Source organism: Ochotona curzoniae, unplaced genomic scaffold (genome assembly GCF_017591425.1).
Source record: "Ochotona curzoniae isolate NIBS_2020 unplaced genomic scaffold, NIBS_Ocur_1.0 contig_66, whole genome shotgun sequence".
Classification (NCBI taxonomy): Eukaryota; Metazoa; Chordata; class Mammalia; order Lagomorpha; family Ochotonidae; genus Ochotona; species Ochotona curzoniae.
Genome location: NW_024466512.1, coordinates 24,955,494 through 24,968,888, shown reverse-complemented (window position 1 = coordinate 24,968,888; position 13,395 = coordinate 24,955,494). Strand labels below are relative to the sequence as shown.

General features: G+C 51.1%; 1 protein-coding gene across 2 annotated transcripts in view; it reads right to left on the bottom strand.

Moving 5' to 3' along the window:
• Positions 1 to 9,579: 9,579 nt before the first annotated feature.
• Positions 9,580 to 13,395, bottom strand: part of ARHGAP19 (Rho GTPase activating protein 19) — a 55,151-nt gene continuing 51,335 nt past the window's right edge. For both annotated transcript variants that reach the window (XM_040992384.1, XM_040992385.1), the window contains one exon: positions 9,580 to 10,315. In XM_040992384.1, coding sequence (XP_040848318.1) covers positions 10,305 to 10,315 — 11 coding nt within the window. In that variant the 3' untranslated portion in view covers positions 9,580 to 10,304. The remainder of the gene's footprint in view (positions 10,316 to 13,395) is intronic.

The following is a 13,395-nucleotide window of genomic DNA, read 5'->3' as shown; positions in this document are numbered from 1 at the left end:
TCCTCCACTGCTGTCGCAGGTGTTGAAGCAGAAAAGGAGTTGCCAGGACTTGAACTGTTGTCCACTGTGGGATGTTGATGCAACCAATGAAGACTAAGTTGACTATGCCAAGGCATCACAGTGCTTTATGCCCCCTTGTAAATGCTCAGCTCAACAGAGGAACAGAGATTCACAGGCCACCGAGGAAACCCAGGGCCCTGGCTCCAGGTCTCAGCCCTGGGTGCATGCTCTTAATTGCTGGCTGTGCTGAGGGCGAAGATGGGAAGGTAGCCAGCTGAGACAGGTCCCTTCATTGTACACTGCATGGAGGACTGAGCGCCAATGGGATCCAGGAGCTCAAAGCCAATCTCTCTCTCTCACAATCCCTTGTCTCAGCTTTCCCGCCATACGCCCCATGAGGCTAGAGTACTGGCCACCGTAGCTTTGGTGTCACCTCCCAATAGCCAAGAGTTGAGAAGGACACGGGATCTCAGTTATCCAGACTCGGGCCACCCCGATCCCATCCCATCCTTGAGCCGACCCCTGTGAGCCTCTCAACCCCTCTTCCTGCAGCCCCTCCCTGGCTTTAGGGGATAGAAACCTGACCCCTGCCCTTGTGCAGCTCACAGTCTAGCAGACACATGGACCTTACACAGTGAAGGGCAGGGGTTTGTTCTACGGAGGAACCAATGCCTGTGTTTCACGCTCTCTGGGATGAGCTCAGAGCTCTGCAGTGACCCAGCCCAGCAGAATGAGCAGGTTTTCAAGCACCTCCCAGGCATCTGGTCTCCCCACAATGGTTTCCACAAGGGGAGCAGGCTGATGGCGGCCCTGCCCGGCATCCTGGCAGCAGCACCAGCCTCCTGGGGATAGGCAAGCATGACGCACACATACAGGGAGAGCAGCCATAGCCAGTGCAGATGGCGGGAAGACTACCCCAGAGGCTACTTCTCCAGCTCCAAGTCAAGCGTTAAACAACGGTGCATGAGGGAATGCTCTGTGCCAGCCAAGTGGCTTGCTGTCCACTGGAGCCAACCCCACAGCCCTGCCCTGCATTGCCCCAGGCCAATACGCACTGCACGCTGGGTGCTGCTTCTTAGCAACTGCCTCTTCAAGAACCATTTGCGACAGTCTTGGCGATCCTGGGATGTGCCTGCTAGAGCCAGGCTGTCTCCTGCCAAGGCACTGCATCTTTGGGGATACGGGCCCAACTGCCCGTAGGACAGCTGCCACACCTGCTGCCTTTGGACACTGTCACCCAGCCCTGACCATACTTCCCATCCCCTGTGCGGGCCACCTCGCTTGCACACCTTCTTGCCAATGCCTCCACCTATGCCCTCGGCAACCCCGAGGCCTGCGTCATCCCACAGGGCCTGCAGGGGCAAGACCCTGGGCTGGGAACCATGTGATCTGGGCCCAGGGACGAGGGCTTCATGCTGCTATGGGAGGATGGCCTGCATCAGTCCCAAACACTGAGGAAAGCTGAAGAGGAAACCAGCAGAAGGAAGTTCTTTCTCTCTCTCCCTCTTTCTTTCTCTCAGCTTTCCCCTGCCTCCTGCACTGCACCCCAATGGCCATGTACTGCGTGGGGCTGCCACTTTCTGTCAACACTCAGTCCTGACCCGGAAATATTATGGGGACTCAGAGCTGTTTCTGCCTCAGCCAGAGCCCGTCATAGAGGTCCAGGGGCCGTGGCAATCTGACAGTGTCACTGCTACGAGCCAAGGCTTCGAGGACCTGTGGAACAGAAGTGGGGCCACTGGGCCTTCAGTAGCTTGATTTCCTCATCCTGAAACAAAATGGAAGGGGCCAGGGCTGCGTCAGTGCTGGATCAGAGCTGGGCTGGGGTGGGACCTGATGGGTGCTGGGAGGTTTTTGTTGGAAGACATTTTACAATAACCGACAGAGCCATTGGTCTCCTTTGTGCCACTGTCAAGAACTTGTGATTCTCAGCAGTGTCCATGCGGGGCGGGCTTTGGCAGTGTGATTAGAACATCCCTTGGGATGTCTACATGTCGTAGAGTTCTGGGTTCAAGGGGTGGCTCCGCTCCAGCTTCCTGCTGATGCACACCTAGGGAGGCAACGGGTGATGGCTCATGTGGCTGGGTGTCCACCCTGCTGCCTCCCAGTCAGCTGGCTGGGAGGCAGCAGGTAAAGTTCAAGTGCTTGGGTCCATGCTGCTATGTGGGAGACCCGGATGGAGTCCTGGCTCCTGGCTCCCAGCCCTGGCAGTTGCAGCATTTAGAATATGAATTAGAGGATGGAAGTGTGCATCTGCTCCCTCACCCTCCCATCACTCTGACTCCCAAATAAACACATCTCAGTGATACACATACTTGTAAACTTCAAACGAGCTTGCATTGTTCACTACTCATCTTTTAAACATCCTCGTTCCACATGAATGCTAACTTGGAGAACTCCCAGTAACGTCGTTAGCCCTGGAGTCACTGGCACTGCCGCTGTGTGTTTACTTCTGGAGCAGGTTTGTAATGGTCAGGAATCTTTCAAGCTCACCTCTGGCCAAAATTTAAACAAAAACCTCACGGAGTTTGTCTGCACTCAGTCGCGGGGAAGGTCACGTGCTCCACCTAGCGGCAGGAAATGTAACCACAGGCACTCTGGTGGGACGTGGCGCTAGGATGGAAGTTGCTGGGAAAAACAAAACGTAAATCAACTGCTTAGCAATAGTTTATACTAGAGTCAGTGCAGGAGTATATCAGGTTAAGTCTCTTTCTGAGGCACCATCATCCTAGATAAGCCCTGGTTCAAGTCAGCTCCTGCACTCCGATCCAGCTCCTTGCTAACATACCTGGGAAAGCAGTGGAGGATGGCTCAAGTGCTTGGTACTCTGCCTAGGAGACCCAGAAGAAGCTTCTAGCTTCAGATCAGGTCAGTTACAACCATCTTGGTCATTTGGAGTGAACCAGAAGATGGAAGACTTGTCTCTCTTTCTCTCTGTAAATCTGCCTTTCCAATAAAAATAGATTTTCTTAAAAAAAAAAAAAAAAAAAAAAAGGTGTCAGGGCCAGCACGGGGGCTCAACAGGCTAATCCTCTACGTGCAAGCGCTGACATGTCCTATGAGTCCTATGAGTGCTGGTTCCTGTCCCAGCTGCTCCACTTCCAATCCAGCTCCCTGCTAACATGCACCCTCAGTGGCAGCAAAGGATAGTTCAGGTACCTGGGTTCCTGCCAGCCATGCAGGATACCCAGATGGAGCTCTAGGCTCCCGGTTGAGGCCTAAACGACTGCAGCCAATTGGGGAATGAAGTCTTCGTCTGCATTTCGAATCAATGGCAATGAATGTTAACACAGATTAATGATCCCTACATCACAGGATTACAGTGATGAAGTGCAGATGGTAGATCAGATGCTCACGGCGCAGTGGCTTTATTCCTCAGAGACCAACATGAGAAGGAAAGCAGCTCGGGGGGCCGGGCGTGGCCTCAGGGTCTGGGTTTCTTTCCCTCCCTCGCCCTGCACTGCAGGTGCCCTGACTTGGTAATCAGCCTCCCTAACAGGGAAGGACTGGAGTCCCTGTGCGCCGCTGCAGGTGCCCTTCAGCTAGACATCAGCTCAGGGTGGGCAAGGCAGAGCCTGCCTCCCACCAGGTGCCCTGGGGCCGCATGGAGAGCTGGCTCCCACCCCTCAGCTCCTGACTGCACAGGTCTCCCCTGTGAGGAGCAGGGACCCAAGCACTTGGACCATCCCCTCCTAGGGTGTGTATTAGCTGGATTGGGAGCAAAGCCGGGACTTGAACTCATGCACCACGATATGGGATGTGAATGCATCCTCACTGTGCTAAGCATCTCCTGCAGCACTGAGCAAGCCAGCAGTTCTTCAGGAGAAACGTTGGGACTGGGCCCCACCTGGCCCCCTAGCCAAGGAAGGAGACCCTGATAAGACCCTTAATGGCCAATGCGATGTGGCCATCCCTGTTGCTTGGCTTTTCATGGGAGAATTGAGAGGCTGGGTCTGAAGGAAGGCTCTTCACCAGCATGCTGTCCTGCGCCACCCAGCCCCTGGCCCAGGCACCGCTGCCTCACTGGCACAGTCCCACACACCTCAGCCCCTGGCCCAGGCACCGCTGCCTCACTGGCACAGTCCCACACACCTCAGCCTCTGGCCTGGGCATCGCTGCCTCACTGGCACACAGACCCACACAAACCCCTCAGCCCCTGGCCTGGGCACCGCTGCCTCACTGGCACAGTCCCACACACCTCAGCCTCTGGCCTGGGCACCGCTGCCTCACTGGCACACAGACCCACACACCTCAGCCTCTGGCCTGGGCATCGCTGCCTCACTGGCACACAGACCCACACACCTCAGCCCCTGGCCCGGGCACCGCTGCCTCACTGGCACACAGACCCACACACCTCAGCCCCTGGCCTGGGCACCGCTGCCTCACCGCTCCATGCCTGCCTTCCTGTAACTGAGGAACGTAGGCAGGAATAGAATTTGGGTCAAGCCCACACAAGGACAGGAGTGAAAGGAAAGGGAGAGTCTTCCACTTGGCTGCTTTCCTGCCTGCCCATCCATGTTTCACACAGGCCTGCTTCTTCGCCGCTCTCGCCCTGCACCCTTTGGGACCCTTCTTCTTGCCCCTCCAACCTGTCTTCTTTTCAGCATAAGATCTCATTTCTGGACTTTAAGAGTCTCTACAAGCTTCCCATTCAAGGAACAGACCCGCGCTCCTGGCTTTATGGTAAATCATACAAATTGGTCCTTGGGGACGGGAGACCACAGGACAGACGGGCTGAGCTGCACCCAAGCAGCCAGCAGGGCTAGAACAGCATGTGGGCCAGTGATGGAGTCCAGGCAACCGCGGAGGTTTTATTCTATTCAGGCTGTTAGTAACCCCTTTGTTATCAAAATAACCATGTCAGCATCAATAACCTGCTGATTATAAAATTTGTCCTCGGCAGAGGGAGAGAATTAACATTTTATGAATACTTACCATCTGTCAGCCTGGGTACTGCTAGCAATTCTGTGTTTCAGTGGTCAGGGACTCCACTGAGGTTCTGTAGAAACTACAAACTCTTTCTCTTAGAAAAAGGAAACATATACAACATTGTGTGTGGAATTCCAGGGTCAGAAGACTGCCCCAAAGCATGGGGCCCTCGGTGTGGAGGACAAGCCCACGGCTTGTCGCACCCACGCCCCACGTCAGAGTGCCTTGTTTAAGTCCTAGTGCCTTCTGTTCAGCTGTGCCAGGGAAGCAGCAGACAATGGCTCAACCCTTAGGTCCCTGCCACCCATGTGGGAGACCCGGATGGAATTCAGGTACCTGGCTGCAGCTTGCCCCGGCCCCAGCTATTGTGGGCACCTGGGGAGTGACCCAACAGACAGAAGATCTGTCTGCCTCTGTTGCTCTGCTTCCAAGCAGATGAAAATCCAAAAATAAACATTGGGGCTGGCACAGTGGTACAGCCCCGGCTTCCTAACACGCCTGGCAGGCAGTGGGTGACGGCTCACGTACCTGCGTCCCTGCTACCCACAAGGATGAAGTCCTGGCTCACAACTTCAACCTGGCCACCCCTGGCGTTGCGGCCATCTGGGGAGTGAAGCAGCGAGTGGGAAACCTCTCTCCCTCTGTCTCTCTCTCTGTCTCTCCTTCTCTGTCACTCTTCCAAATAAACTTTAAATAAAAAAAGAAAAGCCTCTGTGCTAGGCCCTTATGTTTGTTAAGTCCATCAACAGCAGGGCAGGGCTCAAAGGAAGAGACAAAGATCACCAGGGACATCCTGAGTGTCACATAATCAGCTGAGCTGTGCTAAATCCAAACTCACGATGGTAACCCGTAAGGGGAGCGTCAGGAGGCCGAGGAGGCAAGGTGAGCAGGCCATGAGTGGAGTCTTGGGGAATGAGATGGAAGCCTTATAAAGGACCCGGGGGGATTCCCTGCCTCTTCCACCACGTTCAGTGACTGGGAGAAGACAGCAGGCCATGAACCAGACATGTCTGCCAGCCCTGGCTCCTGGAAGCCTCCAGAAGAGCAAGAAGCTACTGCGGTGTGCAAAAGCCCCAGCACTGTCCAGGGCGGACACAGCAGCAAGAACCACATTGGAACCCCCTTCCTATCCCAAATGAAAATGTCACCCAATTCTTGCTGTTCCTGTAACCAAGAGCCCTTTCTCATGAGTGAGAAATATAGTTCCTGGGAGAACTTGGAAGCCACACAGCACCCTGGGCAGAGCTCCAACTATACCCATCCCCTCAGACCACTCCTGGGGCCTCTCCAGACCCTAGAACAAGAGGTCACCCTGTCCCCTCTCTTCAAAATGGACACTAAGGGGCCAGCATAGTGGCTTAATGGCTAAAGCCCTCGCCTTGAACTTGCTGGGATCCCATATGGCCATCCGTTCTAATCCTGGCAGCCCTGCTTCCCATCCAGCTCCCTCTTGTGGCCTGGGAAAGCAGTCCAGGACGGCCCAAAGCCTTGGGACCCTGCATCCACATGGGAGACCCAGAAGAACTCCAGACTCCTGGCTTTAGATTGGTGCAGCTCCGACTGTTGTGGTCACTTGGGGAGGAAATCATCAGATGAAAGATCTTCCTGTCTCTCCTCCTGTATATATATCTGACTTTGCAATAAAAATAAATCTTTTTTAAAATATTGGACACTAAGAGACGAAAGCTGGGGCCTGGTGGCATGGCCTAGTTGCTAAAGTCCTCACCTTGAATGCGCCGGGATCCCATATGGTTGTTGATTCTAATCCTGGCAGCTCCACTTTCTCTCTATCTCTCCTCCTCTCTGTATATCTGACTTTGTAATAAAAATAAATCTTTAAAAAAAAAAGAGACGAAAGCTGAAGGATATGAAACAAGGATGTTTAATTTCAGAATATTCCATGAATAAAAAAGAGACAATACATATTGCTTATTTACAGTTACATGTGTGTGTGTGTGTGTGTAGTCCAATAAAAACGAAACACCAAAACTGTGAAAGCTTCCTCTCTGAAGCCTCGGCTGTCTTGCTGGGCAGGCTTTGGGACAGTGCCATGGGACCCGTGTGAGGACAGTGTTGTCCTGGCGGGACTGTGCCCAGCATGGCTGGGGATCGCTCCAGAAGGCTTCTCAGCTCAGGCTGTGGCGTGCACACTTGTCTCCATGGTAACCTGGTCACTCCACCTCTCCCAGCAGAGTCCCACCAACCACAATGGTGTGAAGACCTTGGCCAGGCAGCCCCCTAGAGGGAATTTCCATCAAGTTCCTCATCAGCTCTTTGGAAAGGCTGTATACCTTTGGAGCCCCAATCTTCCCCAAATTATAGGGCAATCCAGCCAGACTTATCCCAGCTTAGATTTGGCTCCAGTATAATGACTAGAGGATAGAGGAGAATGGCAATGAGGCTGCCTCCTGGGGAAAGGTGCTCTGAATGGGAGCCCCAACTTCAGGCAGCCACAGGAGGCTGAAACAAAGCAAGGTCAGGTGAGTCCAATGATGGCCACATCCATGTCCACAGCCAGCTGCCCAGGCGCACAGTCACACGGCCTCTCAGAGTAGCATGTAGTTCTGACAGCCACAGGTCCTCCAGGAAGGCAGTCTCTGACCGTGTGCCAGCCCAGGCTCTAGAGAGCGGAGCTGAGTGGAGTGTGCTCATCCTTGGGGAGCATGACTCTGCTCACGCTCCCAGGCTGCCAGCCTCCCCACAGGCCGACAAGCAGCCATTTGGAAGCAGCCAGCAAGCCCCACGGTCACCAGCCTGCGTCACTCTGCCTCCCAGGTGTGGTCCCTCATCACTCCTGACCCCCTGGCCCCTCTGGACACATGTACACTGCCCCTTTACTATGTCTGTCACTGTGGCGCACATGGTACCTCTGGAGCCTTCTGTAACTGCTCCAAGGGGCTTCCAAGGACACCCAGGGGTCCCAGGGCAAAAGCCTACACTGTAACAGGCTAGACACACATTCCAGCTTATGACCGTGTCCTTGGGTGCTCACCTGTGCAGCCCTAACCAGGAGGCAGTCTACATTCCCACACATGGCCCCCCGACACTACATCAGGACCCACCACAATGACCCCAGAAAACAAGGGCATTTTAAAAAGCCGTGGGAGGAGGCTTTTTAAAATACCTTACAGATTTCAAACATTAGTTAAATATTGGCTCAAAAATAATACCTGCCCATCAAGTCACCAGAAGACAGCAACCTTCTGTGGCAAGGATCAAGGTCTGTCTGGGTTTTACAGAAGATTCCACAGGATTAGAACAGTTGCATATCAAAGGCAGAGGGCCAGGCTGCTTACTGCAGAAACTTGAATTCCAACTGAATCACAGTTTTTACATGAAAAATGACCTAGAAGTCCCTTCAAGCAAGGAAAAGCATATTCAATAAATAAACAAAACACAAATCCAAAAACATACACAAACCACCAGCGGGACTGGCTGGCTGAGAGCACCTTCAGGCAATGAACCGCTCTCTCACACCTTCACCCCTGCATTCCAGCCTCCTTACTGAGTCCCAGCCTCCCCCTGCACACAGCCCACAAAACTGAGCAGTGACAGGCAGGCACCACGGCCTGGCTCTGTTCCCTCCACCTGCAGCTAGAGGTGCTCACAGAGCACACCCTCACACCAACAAAGAAGGCAGCACCAGGGGAGGGAGAACACTGCTGGCCTTCTGTTTGAATCCCTGGTTTCTGGTGCAAGGATTTGGCATTTTGTTTTTCTTCATAAGGAAAAGAATCAAATAGAAACCTACACATGTGAATTTGCCAGGGAATATTTTTAAGAATGACATGAGACTGCTCCAGTGCAAGGGGCTTCCAAGCAACACTGCTCCTAAGCCCCAGTGTTCCTGATCTGTCAAACTACAAGCCCACACACTACACTGTTCCCTCTTGCTGTTCCAGCAGCCGAAGAACCAGAGAGAGGGCAGGAGAGGGAGGGCAGGAGAGCAGATGCAAAGCCAACCCTGCCCCCGGTGTCATCTTCCGTCTCAGCAATTCCAAAAGTCAGGCCAGTGAGCCACATTTTACTGGGCAACTGTTTTCTCTATGGCGACCTGTCTCGGCTCCAACACACAGGGGTGGCAGTGGTTACACAGCTTAACAAACCAAGCACAATCCCGGACACTCTCACCTGCTGAGTACTGTCTCTGAGCAGGGACTATGTCAGAGTGGACCGAAGTCATGCCATTGCTCACCTCTGACGTGAACACACCTAGCCCAAAAGCCAAAAGCTCTGGTCCCATCTCCAGCACCCAGCCACACCCACTATGAAAACGAGAAGGGTGACACACAACTGTCCCTGAGCACTGAGCACACCCTGCCCCCTCATACCAGCAGCCCTGCAGACAGCTGCCCACTTCCCTCCCTCTGACCCCACCCTGCTGCCAGGTCGTTCTGGGGCACCAGGCCAGCCTGCCCCGCCCTGGGAGCCAGCCCCGCCCTGGGCCCCCTCCAAAGTGCCCTGCCACATGCAATGATTGCAGCAAATATCATTAAGCAAATTTCCATCAAGCCACAATGACTGGGCACAGAAGTACCCCATTGGAACCAGAGATGTTGTTGGCGAGAGGAGAGTGAGTGATGGCTCATCAACCACACAACGATGCTTTTGTCACTCAGCAAAGAAGAAAGGGGAGGGAGGAAGAGAGGCAAGGAAGGGAAACAGTTTAATTACTGAAATTTGTTAAAAATGGTATGTCGTTCTGAATTCTTCAATATCATAGGTCAAATATGCCACAATATCAGACCCAAGAAATAATTTAAAATTCCCCCCAAAAAGCTGTTAGTTCTTTAGACATAAATAGAATAAGAAGGAATGCAGTCTCAGGAAACAAAGAGCTTCCCCTACCCCCAAGTGAGAAAGGCCAAAGACAGCTAGCTTGGAACCTACTGAGACCAGCAACCCAAAACATGGCTTATAAACACACACAAAAACAATGAACAGCCACAACACTATCAAAATAGAGTCCAAAACACCAATCGAAAATAAAATCAGTCCAGTAGAATTGATATTGCTCTTTTAAAGGTTACTGGCCATTGAGCACAGATTTTCTGTTTTCAAAAACTAGAATCTGTCTCTACACAGTGAAGGAACAGTGGGGCCTGCCAGGGCCTGCTGACTGACCGTGCTGCATAGGCTGGGGCTGAGCTGCTTCCAGAACGTTAGAGAGGGAGCCAGCCTAGACTCTCTCAGAAGGCACAGTTTGCACATCATCCAGTGAGTGGGGTTAGAGGTATCAGTCATGGTATTAGTTGACGTTCACAAATCAAAATGCAGCAAGCAAGCTGCCAGTCCAAGTTCCACCGTGAGTGGCAGTAACACTTGACCTGCTAGACAGCAAATTCTGTGTGGACGATAGCAGAATTCTGGATTCTTCAGAGGAATCCTAGGTTGAAGGAGAAATACAGTATTAGACATGACTACACACATTTTTTTAAAGATACATTTATTGAGGATGGTGCTGTAGCTCAGCAAAGTAGACCACCATCTTCAGTGCTGGCATCTCATACAGGCATCAGTTAGAGACCCAGCTACTCCACACTTTTTTTTTTTTTTTACTATTTTATTTATTTTTATTTGAATTGCAGACTTATAGACAGGAGAGACAGAGGGAAAACAGAGACAGACTGTCCATCTGCTGGTTCATTCCCCAAATGACTGCAACAGCAGAACCTGAGCCAATCCAAAGTCATAGGTAGCAGCTTCTTCTGAGTCTCCCAAGTGGGTTCAGGGACCCAAGGTTGCAGGGACCTCAGGCTGTCCCCTGCTGCTTTCACAGGCCATGAGCAGGGAGCAAGATTGGAAGTGGAACAGCTGGGACAAAAACTAGCAACCATGTGGGATGCCAGTGCCACAAGGTGCAGGATTAGTTTGCTACACCACCGTGCCAGCCCCTGCTCCACTTCTGATCTAGGCCCCTGTGAATATGCCTGAAGGGGAGAGCAGTGGAGGATGGCCCAAACACGTGGGTCCAGATGGGAGAACAGGAAGAAGCTCCTGGTTCCAGCCTGACCCAGCCCCAGTTATTGACACTAGGGAGTGAGCAAGCAGATGGAAGACCTCTCCCCACTCCCCCTCTCTAACTCTGCTTCTCAGATAAATAAAAGCTAAATATTTTTTAACATTTTAACATTACTTGGGCACTAGTAATGTGGTGCAACAAGTTAACACACTGCCTGGCTGTTCAACCTCCTGTTCAGTTCCCTACTAACACACCTGAAAAAGCAGGAGAGGGGCCCAGTCTTTGGGTCCGTACACACAGGGGAGACCAGGATGGAGTTCTAGGTCCCTAGCTTTGGCCTAGCCCAGCCCTGACTGCTGCAGCCATCTAGGGAGTGAATCAGCATCTCTCTCTTCCTTCTTCCTCTTACTCTGCTTTCCAAATAAATAAATAAGTTTTTTTAAAGACTTATTAAAAAAAAAAAGAATACCTAAAACTTACAGAAATAATATACTAGGTTATTTTTTAAATTAATTTCTTTCAATATTTGCTAACACAGAAAACCTTGCTACTTACTAGTTATCTTAAAAAATAAGAGCAACAGAAGTATATCGATGCAAAGTACTTTTCAGGAGCCAGTTCTGTGGCCCAGGAGGTAAAGCCACCTCCTGCAATGTCATTGCCTGTATGGGTGCCGGATCAAGTCTCTGCTCCTCCATTTCTGATACCATCCCCCTACTAATGCACCTGAGAAAGTGGCAGCAGCTAGCCCAGGTCCTTGGGCCCCCGCCACACACCAGGGACTGGGAAGAAGTGCCTCACTCTGGGCTTTAGACCAGCGCAGTCTGACTATTACAGCCACTTGAGAAGTAAACCAGCAGATGAAAGATCTCTTTCTCTCCTGATCGTTCTCTCTCTAACTCTGCCTTTCAAATAAATAAACAAATTTTTAAAAGAAGGAGAAGTGTCCTTTGGACCCAGTACAATGGCTCGATTGGCTGATCCTTCCCTTGCAAACTCCAGGATTCCATACAGGGGCTGGTTCATGCTCCACCTCCCATTCAGTTCGCTGCCTGTGGCCTGGAAAAGTAGTGGAGGATGGTCCAACTACTTGGGCTCCTGTACCCATGTGGGAGACCTGGAAGAAGCTCCAGGCTCCTTTGGATCAGCTCAGTTCCAGCTGTTACAGCCATTTGAGGAGTGAACCAACGGATAGAAGATCTTTCTCTCTGTCTCTCCTTTCCTCTGTAAATCCGCCTTTCCAATAAAAATAAATCCTTTTTTTAAAAAAGTGTCCTTCAAAAATAAAATAACTTACAGTTGGTCTTAGCTCATACAGATATAAAGATATTTAATTCAGACACAATTAACTCAAATACTGGTAATGCCTCAATTAGACAACTCAGCCTAGAAGTCAGATATAAGCAGGAAAAAAAAAAGAGTTCAGATAATTCACTCAAGGCTAAGTGAAATGCAATATTCTAGAAGAGAATAAAGACTGATCTGGACTGCATTTGTTCTGTTTCTATGGCTAACATCTCAGTCATTATGCTCACGTCCCAGTGGTGAAATTAACATGTCAAATCAGAGACCACTTCAACTGCCAGATGAGTCTTGGACAAGGCTAAGGCTCGTCTGGTCTTCTCAGCAACTATTACAATTTGTTAAACGTTTTAGCAATTACAATGTGCTTCCAAAACATTACTGCAATTAAGCCTCATAATACATCTGTGAAGTAGGTATGACAGGTTGAATATTCCTGATCCAAAATGCTTGGAAGCAGGAGTGTTTCAGAGTCTGGAGTATTTCAGATTTTAGAATATTTGCATAGACTTAACCAGTTAAGCATCCCTAACCCACAGATCTGAAATGCTCCAAATTTCACATCAGTGCTCAAAAAGCTTCCGATTTGGGATTTCCAGATTAGAGATATTTAATCTATATTATCCTCATTTTCAGAGGAGAAAACTTGTGTTCAAAGAGCAGGAGTGTTTATTTCTGAGCCAGAGGAATGACAATTCAGGACTTACATAATTTCAAGGTCTTTGCATGGAGTCCTTTAGCTTTTTCAGAGGAAAACACAGCAGGCTGTTACCAAAACAGCCTGGGACCATCAGAAGCGTCAGTATAATCATCTATGGACTAACGAGCCTCAAAAACAAATACCAGAATCTGATTCCCAGGGTCCCCCGGTATCAGGCAAGTGTCTCTGACTAAAGCTAAGACAGCACAGAACTGTTGCACAAGCAAATCCCAGCACTGCTGTGCTTAGCAGCATAGATTCGTTGACCTTTGCTAACCGCTTACTGCCACTCTTAAGCCAGTTGAGGGGCAGGCATGAGGCGAGCAATAAGGGTGCTGGCTAAGACACTGCATCCCAAGTGACACACCTCGCTCGATCCCTGGCTCCGGCTCCTGGTTCCTAACACAGACCCTGGGAGACAACAGTGACAGCTCAGGTGCTTGGGTCCCTGCCACCCACCCACACGTGAGACCTGTCGCTGCTGATGGCTAGAGGGGGGTCA